Below are 18,265 nucleotides of genomic sequence, written 5' to 3' on the forward strand. Positions count from 1 at the left end.
GGCTCCTATGGTGTCCCTACGACCCCATCATCCCCTACGAAGTCTCCATGACCTTCTTGTCCCCTACAAAGTCCCCGTGACAACTATGAAGGCCTCACCACCCCGGTGTCCCCTATGGCATCCCTATGACCTGTTGTCCCTTAGTGTCCCCACATCCCCTACAAAATCCCCGTGACATCTAGGAAGGCTTTACCACCCTGGCATCCCCATGACACGCTGTCCCTTAGTGTCCCCACATCCCTCCTGTCCCCTACAAAGTCCCCTCAACAACTATGAAGGCCTCACCACCCCGGTGTCCCCTATGGTGTCCCTATGACCCATTGTCCCTTAGTGTCCCCACATCCCCTTGACACCATGCAGATTCAGAGCCAGACTGTCAGAAAGGACTTTTTTAACCCCAAAAAATTAAAGAGGGGAGGGGGGGGGCAACAGGGGCGCAGTGGGTGGGGGGCACCCATGGGTGGGAGGTTCTCGCTCAGGTTGGACACCCGAACATGGTCATGGACTCGGCGAACTCAATGAAGTCCTGGCAGAGGGCTTGCAGGTCAGGCTCCTGACATGCCACCTCCGAGGGCCACGTCTCCAGCCACGTGTCCTTGCCGATGAGGTAAGAGAAGCTGAGGACAGTAGGGGACAGAGGGGACATGGGTCACAAGAGGGTGGCGTACCCCGGGGGACACACACACACACACACAGAGACACAGAGGGGTGGGCAACGGGGTGCACAACCCTGTACGAGACACTGGAGAATCTCAGGACTGGGCCGGGGATGTGCCTGTGTACTTGGGGGTCAGTGTCACCGTGTCTCTGTGTCCCCATGGCCACAGGTCCACCTCCCTATGCCCCATCACCCCATGTCCCATCTCCCCACGTCCCATCTCCCCATTCATGTTCTCATGTCCTCATGTCTCCAATGTCCCCTGTCTCGTGTCCCTGTGTTCCCGTGTCCCCACAGATGTGGTCCCATCCGTATCCCCACCGGTGTCCCCCATGTCCCTACCGGCTGCCGGTGACCCACAGGTCAGTGGCCAGCCCCCAGAGCAAGTAGTCCTGGCCAATCTGGAGCCTCAGAGCGTCTCGGCACTGCTGGTGGCTCACGAAGGTCCGGTTGCTTCCTGCCGGGTCCTCATCAGTGCCTGTCCCAAGAGAAGATGCACAGGTGACATGTCACCTCCACCCCAACACAATAGGGACACCCACTCTGACATGCCCCACAATGGGGACTCTGAACCTCCAGGGACTCCACTGTTGTCACCATCTCACTGGTGTCATCAGCCACGGGTGACACCGGTTCCTTCCAGTTTTCCACAGCACCCTTGGGTGCCCCACGCCACCTGGGTGACACCAGCCCTCACGGGTGTCCCCAGCACCCTTGGGTGACACCAACCCACCTGGGTGTCCCTTCCCGACAGGTGTCCCCAGCACTGTTGGGTGACGCCAACCCACGTGGTGGCCCCACCACCACACTAGTGACCCCAACCCACCTATGTGTCCCTGTCCCTGGCTGTCCCCAGCCTTTGGTGACCCCCACCATGTCCCTCAGGGTGGACTTGTCCCCCACCCCCGGGGTGCTCGTACCCATCTTGATGACGGAGAGGATGGTCATGATGTAGTTGTCATGGGACGGCGTCTGCTCCACTGCCATCAGCTTCACCTTGTACACTGGGGAGGGCGATGTCACTGTGTCACCCCCACCCCTAGACAGCAGCCCCGCTCCAGGGTGGCCCCTCAGCGTGTGACCTCCGTCCCCCCCCTTTCCTCCCCGTGTCCCTCTACATCCTCACCTTGTCCCTCCATGGGCCCTCGTCCCCTCATCCTTCTATGGCCCTTCATGTCCCCATCCATGTCCTTTATGTCCCCTCTATGTGCCCCAGCTCCCCCCATGACTCCATATCCCCCCTTATCCTTCCGTGTCTCCATGTCCCCCATGTCCCCGTGTCCCCCGTGTCCCACCATAATCAACTCCCGGCTCGCAGGCGCGCTCGATGCGTTGGTTGACGGTGATGGGGACGTCCTGCTTGTGCCTCTCGAAGCAGTTTTCTGCAGGGGACATGGGGACACGGTGATGACAAGGTCTATTGCAGCACCAACACGTCCCACCATGGCAGGGACATGTCCCACCATAGCAGGAACATGACTCCATCACCAATCATGACACATCCCATCATGTCAATGACGTGTCCCATCGTGGCCATAACATGTCCCAACACAGCAGCGATGTGTTCCATCACGGCCATGACACATCCCATCACAGCCATGACATGTCCCATCATGGCAGGGGTGTTGACCCAGTCTGTCCCCGTGTCCCTGTGTCCCCGTGTCACCTTCGGCACAGCGGCACACGTCCCCGTAGCAGATCTTGCTCAGTTGCCCCTTGTTCTTGTCCGGATGGTAGAAACGAGTGCAGCGGTCATCTGCAGGGACATGGTGACATGAGGGGACATGAGATGGGGGGGGGGGGGACACAAAGGGAAAGAACCGGTGGGAGACATGAGGACATGGTGGTAACACGTGGAGGGAGAGGGTGAGCAGCGATGCAGAGGGACGCGGGGGGACATGGTGACACAGGCATGAGGAGAAGGTCAGCAGCGCCGTGGTGGGACAAAAGGATGGGAGGGGACACAAAGGGAGGACACAGAGGGGACTTTGTGGAAGACGGGGGGCCCAGAGGGGAGTGTGGGGGTGGAGGGGACCTTGAGGTGACACAAGGGGACGCAGGGCGCACCGATCTTGTAGTAGCTGTAGACGGTGACGGCGGCGGGCTGGATCAAGCCCACCCTGAATCGCTGGTGGGCCTTGAAGGAGAAACACTCCTCGGCCTTGTGCGAGATCTGGGGACAAGGACACAGGGAGGGGGGTGACAGTCAGCCAGGCTCTGTCCCTAGCCATGTCCCTGCATTGTCCCTACCTATGACCTGGACCCATCCCCGTCCTTGTCCCCACCCCGGAGACCCTTCTCCTGTCCCCTCCTCTGTCCCTATCCTCGTTGCCACCTCTGTCCCTGTTCCAGTCTCTATCCATGTCCCCAACCCCACCTATGTCCCCGTCCCATCCCTGTCCCGGTCTTGCCCCCACCCGTGTCCCCAGCTTCATCCCCATACCCGTCCCTGCCCATGTCCCCAACTCCATCCTGTGCCCTTCTTTGTCCCTGTCCCCACACTGTCCCCATCCCTGTCCTATCATGTCCCCATCCTGTTCCGTCATATCCCCATCCCCGTGTTCCCCACGTCTCCTGTGTCCCCACCTTGTCGAGGTAGATGACGAGGTTGCTGCGGTCCGACAGTGCTTGGTCCATCTCAAACTTGGAGATGTACCTGTCCACCCCCTCCGTGAGCTGGTGACAGGGACACGGTGACACCGGGCATGCAGGACATGCGGGGACACATGGGGACACCCAACCACATCAGGACATGGGGATGTATGGGCAGAGGGGCACAACAGGGACATGGTGGTGCTGGCCACATGGGACACACGGGGACACGTGGTCGTGGCAGGCTGCAAGGGACTTGCAGGGATGTGGGGACACAGGGGGACACGGGGACACAGTGACACCAGGGGACATGGGGACACGTGGCCGTGGAGGGAAAGGCAGGGATACAGGGATGCAGTGACACAGGGGAATATGGGGACACGTGGGGATGTGGGGACATAAGGACACGGGGGACACACATGGGGACCCGGTGGGACATGATGGCACAAAGATGCACGGTCCCGTGTCATCGTCGTCCCTCCAGGTCCCCCCGTGTGTCCCCATGTCCCTGCACTCACCCTCTTCAAGTCCTGGATGTCGGGCGAGAAGCCCGTGAGCATGGAGACATCAAGGATGGACATGGTGGCATCCACGTTGTCCAGGTACCTGTGGGGACAGGGTTGAGGCCACCCACCTGTCCCCACTGCCCTATTGTCCCCAGTGTCCTCATCACTCATGTCCCTGCTCCCAAGGATCCCTATGGGACAAGGTGGGGCTGAGCTCTGTTTGACCCCGATGTCCCCATCCTTTCCCTGATGTCCCAGTATCCCCATTCCCCTCCCCGTCTTCAATGTCCCTGGTGTCCCTGATGTCCCCAGCCTGTCCTACCTGGCGCAGATGGTGATCTTGACGGAGCGGATGACGCCGTCCTCTTCCCTGCCTATGGGGGGGACATGGAGGCAATGAGGGGACATGAGGGACATGGAAGGGGACGTGGGGTGCCATGAAGGGACTTGGTAGAGGGGGACGTGGAGGGTACACACAGAGGCCATGGGGTGGTGACATGTGGGGGGCTCACCTATCTTCACGTCCTCCACCTGCACCTGCAGGTCGAAATTGTCACACTTGTTGTCCTTCTCGGGGACTTTGGCATTGTAGACAGTCACCACTGTCATCGTCCCCTGGCCCGTACCCTCAGCTTTCACCGTGAAGTCCTCATTCAACTTGGTCTGTGGGGACAAGGGACATTGGGGAGGGATGGGGACATTGCTGGGAGGGAAATGGGGCATCCTGGGCCACGGAGGCATGTGGGGACATGGAGAAGGGGTAGAAGGGACAGGGACATGCCAAGACGTGGAGGGGACAGCAGCGTTGCAAGAGACAAAGGGGACAGGGACATTGAAGGACGTGGAAGGGACAAGGAAATCAGAGGACACAGAGGGACATGAAGGGGACAGGGACATTCCAGGTCACAACAAGGGAGGGGACAAGATCAGCCTGGGACATGGAGGGAGACAGCAGGGACATCCCAAGCCTTGAAAGGACCCAGAGGGGACAGGAGGTGACACGGAAGGGACAAGGACATCCTATGGACAGCAACAATGGGGTGAGCAGCGCTCCATCCCCGTGGTCCTGATGGTGACGGTGACAACGGGTGGCGGTACCTCGGCGGAACGTGCCACCAGGGCGTTGCGGTTCTCGATGCGGTAGGTGATGGCACTGGCACGTCGCGGCAGCAGCACCGACACGTCCAGGTTGAGGTCCAGCTGCCGTGGAGTCGCCACCTGATACTGGGCCAACGCTTGGAATACCATGATGGTGGCCTGCAGGGACACCTGTGTCACCAGGGCTTGGGGACACCGTCTGGAGCATCCCCAAAGGCTCCTGAGTGGTTCTCGAGCCCAGGGTGACCTCCAAGTCCTGGGGCCACCCGATATCACCTGGAACGTGCCCTTTGGGGGCCTTATGGAGCAGAGGTGTCCCCCAGGGACAAGTCTTTTGGGTTTTCCAGAGCCCTTGAGATCCCACGGGACCAGGGGTGTTCCCTGAGGACATGCCATGTTCCTGGGGGGTCCCAAGGGCCCTGAGGTGACCCCCAAGCCCTGAGGGGTCCCCCAATGCCTTTGAGGTCCCATGGGACCAGAGGTGTCCCCCAAGAGGCATGCCATGTCCCTGGAGTCCCCAGGGCCACAAGGTGACCCCTCAACCCCCAACAAAGCCCTCAACCTCTCTCTTCCCCATCACACGCCACTCCCCCCACCATGGCTGTGGGTGCCAGGACAGCACCCATAGGTGCCGGGGGGGGTTCACAGCCCACCTGAGTGGATCCATAGCCACCACCGAAGTAGTTCTGCTGGGCAAGCCAGCGGGCCACTGGCCCCGTCAGCTGCGGCTTCTCCATTTGCAGCAAGGCCAGCAACGCGTAGGACGTCCCCTCGATGTTGTAGGTGTGGGCGTTGCGTTCCTCCCAACGTTTGCCCTCTGGGGTGACATCGATCTCTCAGTAACCTCTAGGGATGATTTCTCCCCCCACCAGGTAACCCATAATTACCTCTCCCCCACCACTGCACCCCCAGGTTTTGCCCCCCACCCCCACCCCCGACCCCCGGGGAGACCTCACCTTTGGAAAACTTCATGAGAACTTTCTCGCTTTTGAGTTTCCCGGTCAGGGCCAAGGCGTAGGAGGACAGGGCCACCGTGTAAGGTCGGTTCAGCGACTGGTACCTCCGAGCAAGGTATTCGGCGGCTTTGGTGATGCTTCCGTCCAAGCTCTGGGCAGAAAGTACGGTAAGTTTGGCTTCTCAGGTGGCTGCTATAAGGGTTGGGCACCTCGTCTTGAAGCACTGTCTTTCTATGTGACACGTGCCAGTTGTCCACCCACCCTCAGCCTCTCCCCATGTGGGGTTGAGGACTGCACCACTCACGTTGACGTGGTCCTTGCAGACCGCCCGGGCTTCCTGCAGCGCGATGAGGACGAAGGCTGTCAGTGACACCTCGGGCTCGGCACCCTCGTAGCCTCCCTGTGTGACGAAACGGAGGGGAAAAAACCTGAGGAATGGGGTTTCCACAGCAAGTTCTGTTCACCCAACACTCCTCCCTGTCACCCGACATGATCCTTTCCCCATAGCTCGCTCCGAAAGCCCATCTTCGAGCCAACAGGGCTTTGGCCACCAGCAGGGACAGGGTTTGGGTCCCCCCGTACCACCATCTCCTTATGGATGACAGGAGCATCTTCTTGGAAAATCCCATCTGGCTTCTGCTTCTCCAGGATGAGCCATTTCACGGCACCACAAACCACCTCAGGCTCAATGTCTACCAGCTTGATGGCCATGGCAAAGACTTTGGCCACGTAGGCTGTCAACCTGGGGACAGGAGGACCTTAGTGTCATGTCCAACCCTGTTACCTAGACCCGCATGGTGGTGGCAAGGTGACCCTCACCATGTGCTTGATGGACGGTTTTTGAAGGCGGCATAGGAGCTGTCAGCTTTCCGGAAGGCAAGTTGTTGGGTGTAACCTGGTGAGGAAATGGTGGTTGGCCAACACAAGGAGCACCCAGCCAAGTTGAGGTAGCTTCAGGCCACCAACCCGCTCCAGAGCACGTTCCAGTGCTCTAGAAATCCCCAAACTGGTAGCACCCAACCCGTGTCTTCTTCAAAGGGGCAGATTTCTTCAGCACCTTGGATGACGGTGACGTTTTGCACCCCAAGAGAGGAAACCAGGGGACGCTCCCACCCTTTGGGGGATGCTCCTACCTTTTTTGATCAAGTTGATGGCCTCAGTGCGGCGGTCGACGCCGAAGGTCTCCCACTGCAATGTGCTGTCCAGGTAGTGGGTGGCGATGACGGTGGGCGTCATCCCGATCATGTTCTGCTCCCCGCAGCCTGCTGGCGTCACGATGAGGTGCTTCAGCTTGTCCCCGTCGATGGCTTTCTCCACCATGATGGACACAGGGTTGCCTGAACCAGAAGAAGGGGAGACGTCAAGCCAAGGAGTGTCCCCCGCCACCGCCCAGCTCACCCCTAGGTGTGTTCGACCCCCTGCTCTCACCTTGGATGCTGACTTTGGTCTCCGACTCAGTGTTGGGGACAATGTCAGAGAGGTTTGCTGCCCTCACCTTCTCTTCCTGTACACCATCTGTGGGGCAGGGAGGCCAGGATGGAGACGAGTGGCCCCAAATCCTTCATGACCCCCACCCACCACCACCACCCTGAGGTGACCCAGCCCTGTCCCACATGCGCAGCAGGATGTCCTTTGTCCCTCAAGATGTTCCAGAGCCATACCAGGATGTCCCTCCTCCCTTGAGATGCCCCAGCTCCATAATACGATGTCCCTTGTCACCGAGGATGCCCCAGACCCACAGCAGGACATCCTTCATTCCCTGAGATACCCCAGCTCCATAGTGAGGTGTCCTTTGTTCCCCAACATGCCCCAGTCCTACCCTCGGTGGGACAGACTTCACCCCCCAAGATGTCCCAGACCCACAATGGGACTTCCCTGAGATGCCCCAGATCCTTCCCTCAGTGGGACATCCCCGTGGGACTGGGACATCCCCAAGACCACCCGGGGCCACTCACTGACTCCCTTCTTCTGCGGGTCCAGCTCAACTATCTTCACCGTCTTCTCCAACCTCATCCCTTCGGGCTGCAGAGGTGAGAGTCCAACGCTAAAGGTTGGGCTGGTTTTGGGTCTCCCCTTCCCAACCTCTCTGGGAAAGGTGTCCCAGTGTAAACACCCCCCAGGTCATGGGACAAACTGGGAGAGCCCCAGAAGACCACACAAGAGCATCCTGGGGGGAGGATCCTTCCTCCATGAGTACCAACACCAGGATGAAAGCGGAGACAGGGATGTCACAGGGATACCACACTGGGGACATCTTAGGGGTGGGAGGTGGCACGGTGTGGTGGAGACGCCATGAGCAGCAACGGTGACTCACCACAACTTTGAGCTTCTTCTTGACACCGTCAGCCACAAAGCTGCCCCGGACAGCTGCTTTCACCTCAACGTCATGCAGTCCCAGATGCAAGGGCACGATGACGAAGGGCACGGCCCACGATGACTGGGCTTTCAGTTTGAGGATCTGCTGGTAGCGCATCTTGGAGGTGGAGGCGCTGCACAGGGCTGGGTTGTGCAACAGCTCCACGCGCACCTATAGGGCACAGAGATGTTGGCCATGGGGTTCAGGTGGCCACTGACCACCCCACCAGAAGCCCAGGTGTGGTTCCCCTGCCAACCGTGATATCGTGTGTCCAGTAGTTGTAGAGGATGGCACGGATCTCCACCTGCTCGTTCCTCACCACAGAGTAGGGCAGGCGCAGGTCGATGAAAAACTCTTTCATCACCGTGATCTCATAGGGGTCAGCCACACACAGCCCTGTGGGGTGGCCCCCAGAGACATGGGGTTCAGGCTTATGGGCCTGCTGGGCCCCTCAAGTCCCATGGACATCCCCAAGGCTTTCAGAGATCCCTCAAGTCCTATGGAGTCCTCCCAAGGCTTAGGAGATCCCTCAAGTCCCATGGAGTCCTCCCAAGGTTTAGGAGATCCCTCAAGTCCCATGGAGTCCTCCCAAGGTTTAGGAGATCCCTCAAGTCCCATGGAGTCCTCCCAAGGTTTAGGAGATCCCTCAAGTCCCATGGAGTCCTCCCAAGGTTTAGGAGATCCCTCAAGTCCCATGGAGTCCCCCCAAAGCTTAGGAGATCCCTCAAGTCCCAAAGACTGCCACCAAGCTTTGGGGGATCACCGCAAAGTTTGGGGCACATCTCCAGTGGTATGCACCCCTCTAAGATTTTGGAGATCCCTCAAACCCCAAGGAAACACGGCAGGCTTTAGGGGACCCTTCAAGTCCCAGGGACCACCCCCAAGGTTTGGGGCATTCCTTTGATCCCCAGAGACACCTTCCTACTCCGTTATGTACCCTTGGTCGGTGAGAGGCTGACAGCCAGGACCTCCCACGTGGTGATGGAGTCCTTCAGGTACACAGGCAGAATCTTCGTGGAGATGCTAGAGAAGATGAGAAAGACCAAGGGGGTCATAACTGGCCCCAAGGTAGGCTGGGGAGGTGTAACCAGCCACCAAGCTGGAGTAGGGGGGGTCATAGCTGGTCCCCAAGCTAGACCAGGGGACTGTAGATGGCCCCTGAACTGGACCAAAGTGTCATAGCTGGTCCCAAGGCAGCACCAGAGCATAAAAAGTAGCTCTTGTCTGGACTTGGACGGGATCATAGCTGGTCTCCAGACCGGGTAAGGAGGTGTCCAGGTCCCCAGGGTGGAGGATCACCCCATGGGGCAGAGGGGTAGTGGGACAAAGAGATGGGGCTCACCCCAGGTCATTGGGGTTCTCCGTCAGTGGCTCCACCTGCCACAGCCAGCTCTCCGGGAAGAGGCTCCGCGATGTGATGTCCCTGTCATCCAGGAAGTCATCGTCCTCCTCGCCTGGGGGTGGTACCATCCCTCTCGACCGTGGCCTCAGGGGCCCAGTCCCTGGGTGGAGCCAGTATGACCCCAGCACCATCTAAGCACCACCCTTGTTTTGCCCAAGCGTCCTCTAGGCATCACCCAACCTTTACCAAGCGTTGCCCAAAATTAATCCACATATTGCCCAAGGATAGCACAAGCAATGCCAGAGGTTCTCCTGACCTTCACCCAAGCATCACCCAAGGACAGCTCAAGCAACACCTGAGGTTCCCCTGACCTTCACCCAAGCATGACACAAGGATAGCTCAAGCAACACCTGAGGTTCCCCTGACCTTCACCCAAGCATGACACAAGGATAGCTCAAGCAACATCTGAGGTTCACCTGATCTTCACCCAAGGGTAGCTCAAGCAACAGCCGAGGTTCACCTGACCGTCACCCAAGCTTCACTTAAACTTCACCCAAGCTTCTCTTAAACTTCACCCAAGCTTCTCCCAACCACCAGCTCTGCCATCACCCCGCCATTGCCCAGCACTTGCTTCGAGCCAGCTCGAGGTGGAACTCCCGTTGCTTCTTGTCACGGATGCCCTTGATGTAGTTGCAGCAATCAAGGAAGGCCCGGATGCAGGTTTCTCCATCCTGGATGTAGTTGGTCCGATACTCGCAGCTGTGGCCCATGGGGTTTTCCTTCATGCCATCCTCACAACACTTGCGCAGCATCTTGTCCGTGTACTCAGCCGCTGCCAGCACCGAGGCACCCAACTGGCACCCAGTCCCAAAGCCCCTGGCCTCAAGGGCCGTCAGGGATATGGGACACTGTGGTGTCCCTCAGGGACATGGGACAATGGTATTCGTTGGGATATGGGATGCTGTGGTGTCATCAGGGACATGGGACAATGGTATTCGTTGGGATATGGGATGCTGTGGTGTCATCAGGGACATGGGACAATGGTATTCATTGGGATATGGGATGCTGTGGTGTCACCAGGGACATGGGACACTGTGGTGTCCCTCAGGGACACGGGACAATGGTATTCGTTGGGATATGGGATGCTGTGGTGTCACCAGGGACCTGGGACACTCTGATGTCCCTAAAGGACATGGGACAATAGTATTTGTTGGGATATGGGATGCTGTGGTATCACCAGGGACATGGGACACTCTGGTGGCCTTTGGGATATGGGGTGCTGTGGTATCACCAAGGACATGGGACACTGTTGTCCCTCAGGGACCTGGGACACTGGTATTGACTGGGACATGGGATGCTCTGGTGTCCCTCAGGGACCTGAGACACTTTGGCATCCTCAGGGACACGGGACAATCCAGCATCTCCTGGGACACAGGACATTCCAGTGTTCTTGGGGACATGGGACACTCCTGATGCCACCTACCCTTGCTGCCTTTGTACTCGATGAGCTGCAGGGAGCGGCGCTTGCGTTTCGCAGGCTGGGGACACTGGACCTCTGGGGACAGAGAGGACACAGGTCAGGACCTCACGGTGTCACGCCCCAAACCCAGGTGTCACTTCCCCTTGACATCAGTTGTCACAGCTCAAACCTCAGGGGACACATCTCCCATCCCTGCGGTGTCCCACTTCCCAGTCCTCGAAGTGCCACATCCCCAAGGTTTCACCTGCCCCATCCCTGAGGTGCCACCCCAGGTTGTCCCAAGTCCCCAGCATGTCCCCTACCTGCTCGCTGGGGCGTGGTGATCTTCACGTTGGTGACCAGGCTGAGGCCAGCATCAGCAAAGACACCCACGTTGTCCCTCCCACTGCCTGGGGTGCAGCCGATGTCACTCTTCTCCACTGTGTCCCAAACCTGCGACCAACGTGGGACATCCATGATAACCACTGCCACCACCTGGGGACAGTGGGGACGGGGACCCGGCCACCCACCTTGGACTGGGTGATCTTGTTCTTCTTGCTGAGGACGAAGACACCTTTGTCCACGGCCACCAACCCCACATGGGCGTTGTGGTCACCCTCGATGCGCAGCCTCATGGGTGTCCCCGGTTCGTGCACCCGGTTGTCACCTTCTGTCGCTCCCTTCACCACCAGCTGCCAGGGACACGGGGTGGGGTGGGGGGTCATGGCCATGGGATGCCCCCAAAGAAACCTTCACCACACGCCCAGGAGCTGCCCCATGGCGGTACCCCAACCCCATCAGGTGTTGGAGTCCTCCAGGGGTAGTTGATGGCTGTGTCCTCCACCGTGGAACATCTGGACCATCAATGGGCCACCCAAGGCCCCCTGTGAGATGCCCAACCCCTTGTGGACTATCCAAACCACCTAAGTTATACCCAATCCCCATCACGGGCCACCTCAAGGGCCACCTAAACCACTTCCAAGGCCCATGAGCCCCACCACTATCTAGGACAGTGGGGACACACTCACGGTGCCCATGCAGGTGTCCTTGACGTCAATCCAGATGGAGTCGGCAACGATCTCGCCGGGCATCACGAAGTAGTAGGCCACGATACGGAAGGAGGGGATGAGCTCGGCCGTCACTGGTAGTGACATGGTGACCAGGCTCTGGCCAGCCTCATGCTGCTGTCGCCCCACGCGGACAATGCGTCCCTTGCTCATGATCTGCGGTGGGCAAGGAAAAGTAGGATTGGTGGCCACCTGGACACCGAGGTCCCCAAGATGAGGAGCAGTTGGTTGGCGGAGGCCAAGCGTGCTCACCAGGTAGGTGAAGTACGGGACGGAATCTCGGACGGCGTTGCTGTTGCTCTTGAGGTGGAAGTTCACGGCAAGGTTGTCACCAGGTTTCAGCTCGGTGGCCGCCACGGCCAAGTGGAGGAGGTTGCCGGAACCACTTTGGCTGCGGTAGGCTTCGGCGGTCATCTGCCGCGAGGCTTGGCGGTCAGGGGGCAGCCCCGCCTGGTCTGTCCGCACCTATAATGCAGAGGACACGGTGGCACTCAGTCAACAGGGAGAAGTGGGCAGGGATCAGCATGGAGGTCTTGGCCACCGTAGAGGCTGTCCTGGTTTCCTTGACCCCTGCTGCCCTGGTTCTTGGTCAATGGTGATCACCTTCTTGGTCAACTTACCCTGGATGTCCTGGCCCCTCTAGTCAACCACCTTAGTCCCCCTGACATTGGCCCTCCTGGGCCTTGGCTACCCTGGACATCATGGCCACTCCCGTCCCCCTGACCTTGGTCATCCCAGTTCTTGTTTACTGGTGAACCATGCTGACCCTGGCTGCAGGCCACCATGGATGCAGGTGGCCATGGACAACTTGGCCATCTCCGCCTGTTTCCCTGACACTGGCCATCCTGGTCCTCGATCACCCTAGATGTCTTGGTCAACCCAATTGTGTTGGCCACCATGGTTGCCCCGACACCAGCCAATCCTGCTCCTTGGTCAATGGTGACCATTATAGTCCTTGCTCATTCTGGACATCTTGATCACCACAGTCATCTCAGCCATCCTGGTCTCCCTGACCTTGGCCATCCTGGTCCTTGGTCAGTGGTGACCAGGGTGGTCCTGAACCTTGGCCACCATAGATGTCTACGCCATCCTGGTCCCCTCTGATCTTGCTGTCCTGGCCCTTGGTCAATGGTGACCATGCTGGCCATGGTCCTTGGTCACCCTGGACTTCTCAGCCACCTTGGTTGTCTCAGCAACCCCAAACCCCAGGTCACCTCAACCACCCCTATCCTCAGCCACCTCAGCCACCCCAGTTTGAAGGCCACCACAGTACCAGCCCTACTCACAGTGATGGGGACGCTGTCCTTGTTGGCCGGCATGTTGAGGACCAGCTTGGCTGTGCCATCACCCCTGGTGGAGACGACACCCTGGAAGCCATCAGCCTTGACGGTGACACGTGGAGCCGGGGACTCATCTGGGTTGGTGACGTAGACCTGCAGGGGATGTGGTGTGACATGAGGACGTTATGTGGGGACATTGCATGAGGGACATGTCACCTAGTGCCATCCAGGTGACACAGGGACAAACCACGGTCTCCAGGCCCTCTCCAGGTGACACAGTGATATGACATGGGGACAGACCCTGGTCCCCAAGTGTCCTCCACCTACAAGTGTGCCATCCTGATGCTGGGGACCCTGGTACCATGGGGGTCCTGCACCAATGCCACCACCATCCCCATCCCTGTCCCCAGATGCCATTACCGTCAGATCGAAGGGCATCCCGGGCTTGAAGTACTTGGGGGTGTGGGTGAAGTGGATGGTGTACGGGGACGTCACGATGCGGATGCCACTGCGCTGTGCCTCCACCATGTCACTGCCTGCGGTGGCCACGGGAATGGCCGTGTCACCCAGCGCCAGCACAGAACTCCCAGTCCCCCCCCAAGGGACAGACCCGTCTGACCTTGGGTGGCCTCAAATGCCCCCAACTTTGCTGTCCCCAACCCCACCTGTCCTCATCCCTGCTGTGCCCAACCTCATGTCTCCCCATCCTTTGCTGTCCCCAACCCCACATGTCCCCAAGTGTCCCCATCCCCCTGTGGTTCCACATGTCCCCAAGTGTCCCCCCACCTACCCAACTTGTTGAAGACTGTGACAGAGACATAGAACCTGTGGTGTCACATGTCCCTGTTGTCCCTCACCCCCAAGTCCCCTGTGTCCCCTGTGATCCCCCCTCACACCTGACTCGGTGAGTACGGTGACGGAGACGTAGAGTGAATGTCCCACCAGCTCGTGGGGGTTGGCGAACCGCTCCCGCAGCGTGGCCATGGACAGCACGGCTTCCCCATCCCCGTCGGTCACCTGCGGCATGGAGTTAGCGGGACAGGGGACAGCTATGGGGACCGGGATGGGGACAGGGATGGGAGTGGGGATGGGGGACGGCAGAGCTTAGCGTGGGACAGGGATGAGGAGAGGGATGAGGAGGAGGCTTGGCAAGGGACAGAGCTCAACAGGGGACTGGAATAGGGACAAGGAAGGGGGACGGGGACAAGGACAGGGTCACCTCGACACGCCGCAGGGACTGGGGGATGCTCTTCTTCTCGTCGTCCACCATAACGCCAAAGAGGACGAAGGCTGTCCCCTGCAGGCGCTTCCCGTACAGGTACCTGTAGACGAGCTACCACTGTCACCCTCAACCCCTGTCCCCATGTCCCCATCACACCCCCATCACTGTCACCCCACATCCTCGTCATGCAGCCCTGTCACCCCATTGCCCCATGTCTTCATCGCCCTGTCCCTGTCACCCCATATACTCATGTCCCTCTGTCATCTCACGCCCTGCCACCTCCATCACCATCACCCCATGTCCCTCCTCACCCTCTGTCCCCATCATCCCATTTCCCCACATCCCCATCGCCCTCATCCCTGTCACCTTGTATCCGTGCCACCCCCTCACCCCTGGGGACTTTGCACAGGAGCAGAGCAAGAATGTCACCCCACACCATCACCCATGGGGTTTCGACTCCCCAAAATGAGCAGTTTTGGGGTCTCCATCCCACCTGGCCGTGATGGACACTCGGAAATCCTCCTTCCGGTCGATGTAGAGGAACTTCTCCTCTGGCTCCAGGACCACCTCAAAGCTTGGCAGCACTGTGGGGTGGACACCCAATGGACCTGGGCACCCAGGAGAGGCACAAGGGACCCGGGTGTCTTGGGGACCCCCGCCCCACCTTACCATACTCCTTGACTTCAAACTGGGTGCTGAAAAGCTGTTCTGGTGAGTCTTCAAATTTGGCCATTATCGTCCATGTCCCCAAGCTAGAAAAGGCAGGGGACAGGGTGAGGGGACAAATCCAGGGTCACAGGTGTCCCCAAGCCACCGTGGGAGGTGACACCCACCTGACGACCTCGGGCAGGTTGTGGTTGAGGGAGAAAATGCCGGTCTTCATTGGTGAGGACACGGGCACTTGCTTGATGATGACGTTGTCAGGCGTCTGAAGGGACATGGAGTGGTTGGGGATGGTGGCATGGGTGGCTGTGTCCCCATGTCCCTGTGTCCCCCGAGGGCACCCACCTTGACCTCCACGACCACTGTCTTGGGCGCTGGCTCCATGAGGTGGTTCAGAGCGAAGAGGCGGCAGAGCACTGGGAGGGGACACAGGGGACAAGGTCAGGAGCAGGGACGGTGCGGGGACATCCAGAAATGGGTGCTGGACCCCAAAATGGGTCCCAGTGGAGATGCTAGGGGGATGTCCCCAAATGGGTGCTGGACCCTAATGGGGGCATCATGGCAAGGTCCTCAAATGGTTTCTGGACCCAGCACCCCAAGGTCACACCAGCAACCTAAGGTGTTGTGGAAGGAATCCAATACCCCAAGAGGCCACCAAGACCCCAAGGTGCCACCAGCACCCCAACGTGCCACGGTGAGACCCAGCACCCCAAGGACACACCAGTGGAGCCAGGGGTGTAGATGGGCTTGTCGGTCTGCAGGAAGATGTGGCCGCTCTGGAGTGACACCAACAGCACCTTCTCCAGGGTCACCTGGGCCACCCGTGCCGTCACAGAGACAAACTGTTTCCCCACTGCCTGTGGCAGTGCTTTGGCGGACACCTGTGGTGACAGAGGACACCGGGTGGCACCTGCAGCACAGGGACCAGCCAGGGGACACCAGATGGCACCCATGCTCAGGGAACAGGGTTGAAGATGCAAGGTGACAGCCCCCAAGGACCCCAAGGGTGACTGTCCCCAAAGATCCAGAGGTGACCATCAACAAAGACCCAGTGGTGACCATCCTCTGATCATGGGGTGACCATCTCCAAGGACCCCAAAGGTGACTGTCCCCAAAGATCCAGAGGTGGTGACCATCAACAAAGACTCAGTGGTGACCATCCTCTGATCATGGGGTGACCATCTCCGAGGACCCCTGGGGTCGCCATTCCCAGGGACCTCAGATCAGCCATTCCCATGGTGACCACATCCTCCCCCAGGTCCCACCAGCCCCGTGGAGCTTCTCCACTGTCTCGTATAGGCTTGACCGCCATGGACCACCCTCCCCGGGGGTGGGAGGGGGCAGTGACCGGCGGGGAGGTGACACGGGGGTTAGTGACATACTTTCACGGTGGTGCTGGCCAACATGCCCTCATTGGGGCTCAGTTGCGTACGGATCTGGTAGAGGACGTGGCGCTTGAGGGGAAAGTCCTGCACCAGGAGGGTGGCCTCAGTGGGGACGGTCAACCCCGGCGCCTCCAGCACCACCCGCTCCTCCGTCTCCAGCCGCAGCACCGCCGGTGTCACCATCGTCACCCTGGGGACACCGGCCGTCATGGGAGAAGAGGCTGTCACAGGGTCACCCAGAGCACCCTGGGGACCTCACAGCACCCAGAACCCCCTCCAACACTCTGTCCCCACGGCACCCAACACCCTGAGGACCCCACGGCACCCCAGGGACCCCCTGATCTGCCCCATGGGCCAAACCCCCCGTTGCATCCCAATATCCCCCCAATTACACCCGAATATCCCCCTCATTGCCCTCCAGCACCCACCCCTGGTGGGGGAGAGGTCCTGGAAAAGGGGCTCCCAACTGGGGTGGGGGTCCTGGTCAGGGGGATCCCAGGTAGGTTGGGGGTCCTCAGCAAGGGGGTCCTGGTTTAGGGGGTCCCAGATATAGGGGTCTCCTTTAGGGTGGTGTGTCCTGGCCATGAGAGGGGTCAATCTAGGGTGGGGGGTCCTGGCTATGGGGGAGGAACTGTCATGGGGGTTCCATATGGGGCAGGGGGGTTTGGTTGGTGAGGGAGTCCCAGCCGGGGGGGGTCCCATGGGTAGGGGGTCTCAGAAGAGGGGGTCCAATGGGTTGGGGGGGTCCCATGGGTGCACAGAGGATCCTGGGAGGGGTGTCCCATGGATGGGGGGTCCCAGAAGAAGGGATCCAATGGGTTGGGGGGGGTCCCATGGGTGCCTGGGGCAATCCCAAGGTGGGTCCCATGGGGGGGGGGGGCCATAAGAGCGGGTCCAATGGGTTGAGGGGGTCCCATGGATGGGGGGTCCCATAAGAGGGGTCCGATGGGTTGGGGGGGTCCCATGGGTGCATGGAGGATCTTGGGGGGTGTCCCATGGGTGGGGGTGTCCCAGAAGAGGGGGTCCGATGGGTTGGGGGGGGTCCCATGGAGGTATGGGGGGATCCCAAGGTGGGGTGGGGGTCCCAGAAGAGGGGGTCCCACGGGTGGGTGGAGGCCGACAGGGGATCCTGGGGGAGGAGGGGGGGTCCCATGGGTGAGCGGTCCCAGAAGAGGGGGTCCAATGGGTTGGAGGGTCCCATGGGTGGGGGAGGGTCCCCCGTGACTCACATTTGGGCATGGGTGGGGGTCGCGTGCAGCAGCAGGAGGCCGAGGAGGAGGGGTAGCGCCGGACCCCCCATGGCTGTAGTGGGGGGAGGAACAGGGGCAAGGGGGGTCCGGGGGGGGGTGTCCCTTTATAGTGGCACCACTGGTTAATGGGTAACCAGCACTGGGACGTCTGGGTCCACCCATATACGGGGGGGTGGGGGTGAGACATCTGGGTCCACTTGGGTGGGGGTTGGGGAGACCCATGGGTCCACCCATGCCAAAAGAGGATAGGACCCAACTATTTTTTTTTGGGGGGGGGGGGGGGGAAGTGTCTCCCAGATCCTTGGGTCCACCTGGGTGGGGGTTGGGAACCACAGGATGTCCAAGTCCACCCACATGGGTGGGGGGAGGGACTGCCCGCACGACCAGGTCCTTCCTCATTTCGGGGAAAGCAGCTGATGGGGGGGGGGGGG

At 59.9% G+C, this 18,265-nt stretch overlaps 1 protein-coding gene across 1 annotated transcript; it reads right to left on the reverse strand.

Moving 5' to 3' along the window:
• Positions 1 to 374: 374 nt before the first annotated feature.
• C3 (complement C3) lies at positions 375 to 17,884 on the reverse strand (the record flags this gene model as incomplete). The annotated part of the gene is made up of 40 exons (XM_082499723.1): positions 375 to 617; positions 1,001 to 1,136; positions 1,579 to 1,662; positions 1,954 to 2,040; positions 2,325 to 2,414; positions 2,726 to 2,831; positions 3,245 to 3,334; positions 3,769 to 3,856; positions 4,079 to 4,130; positions 4,269 to 4,419; positions 4,855 to 5,013; positions 5,508 to 5,671; positions 5,811 to 5,961; positions 6,115 to 6,210; positions 6,393 to 6,552; positions 6,630 to 6,705; positions 6,944 to 7,147; positions 7,239 to 7,325; positions 7,766 to 7,832; positions 8,125 to 8,337; positions 8,423 to 8,562; positions 9,104 to 9,189; positions 9,509 to 9,640; positions 10,136 to 10,340; positions 10,992 to 11,063; positions 11,291 to 11,420; positions 11,498 to 11,659; positions 11,996 to 12,190; positions 12,287 to 12,499; positions 13,321 to 13,467; positions 13,735 to 13,850; positions 14,211 to 14,331; positions 14,534 to 14,636; positions 15,030 to 15,120; positions 15,206 to 15,288; positions 15,370 to 15,464; positions 15,545 to 15,615; positions 15,921 to 16,080; positions 16,582 to 16,774; positions 17,814 to 17,884. 40 exons carry the CDS (start codon positions 17,882 to 17,884, stop codon positions 476 to 478), a joined length of 4,989 nt encoding a protein of 1,662 aa, XP_082355849.1. The 3' UTR covers positions 375 to 475.
• Between the last annotated feature and the right edge of the window lie 381 nt (positions 17,885 to 18,265).

Source organism: Vanellus vanellus (genome assembly GCF_965231255.1).
Source record: "Vanellus vanellus genome assembly, contig: SUPER_30_unloc_2, whole genome shotgun sequence".
In the NCBI taxonomy this organism is placed as follows: Eukaryota; Metazoa; Chordata; class Aves; order Charadriiformes; family Charadriidae; genus Vanellus; species Vanellus vanellus.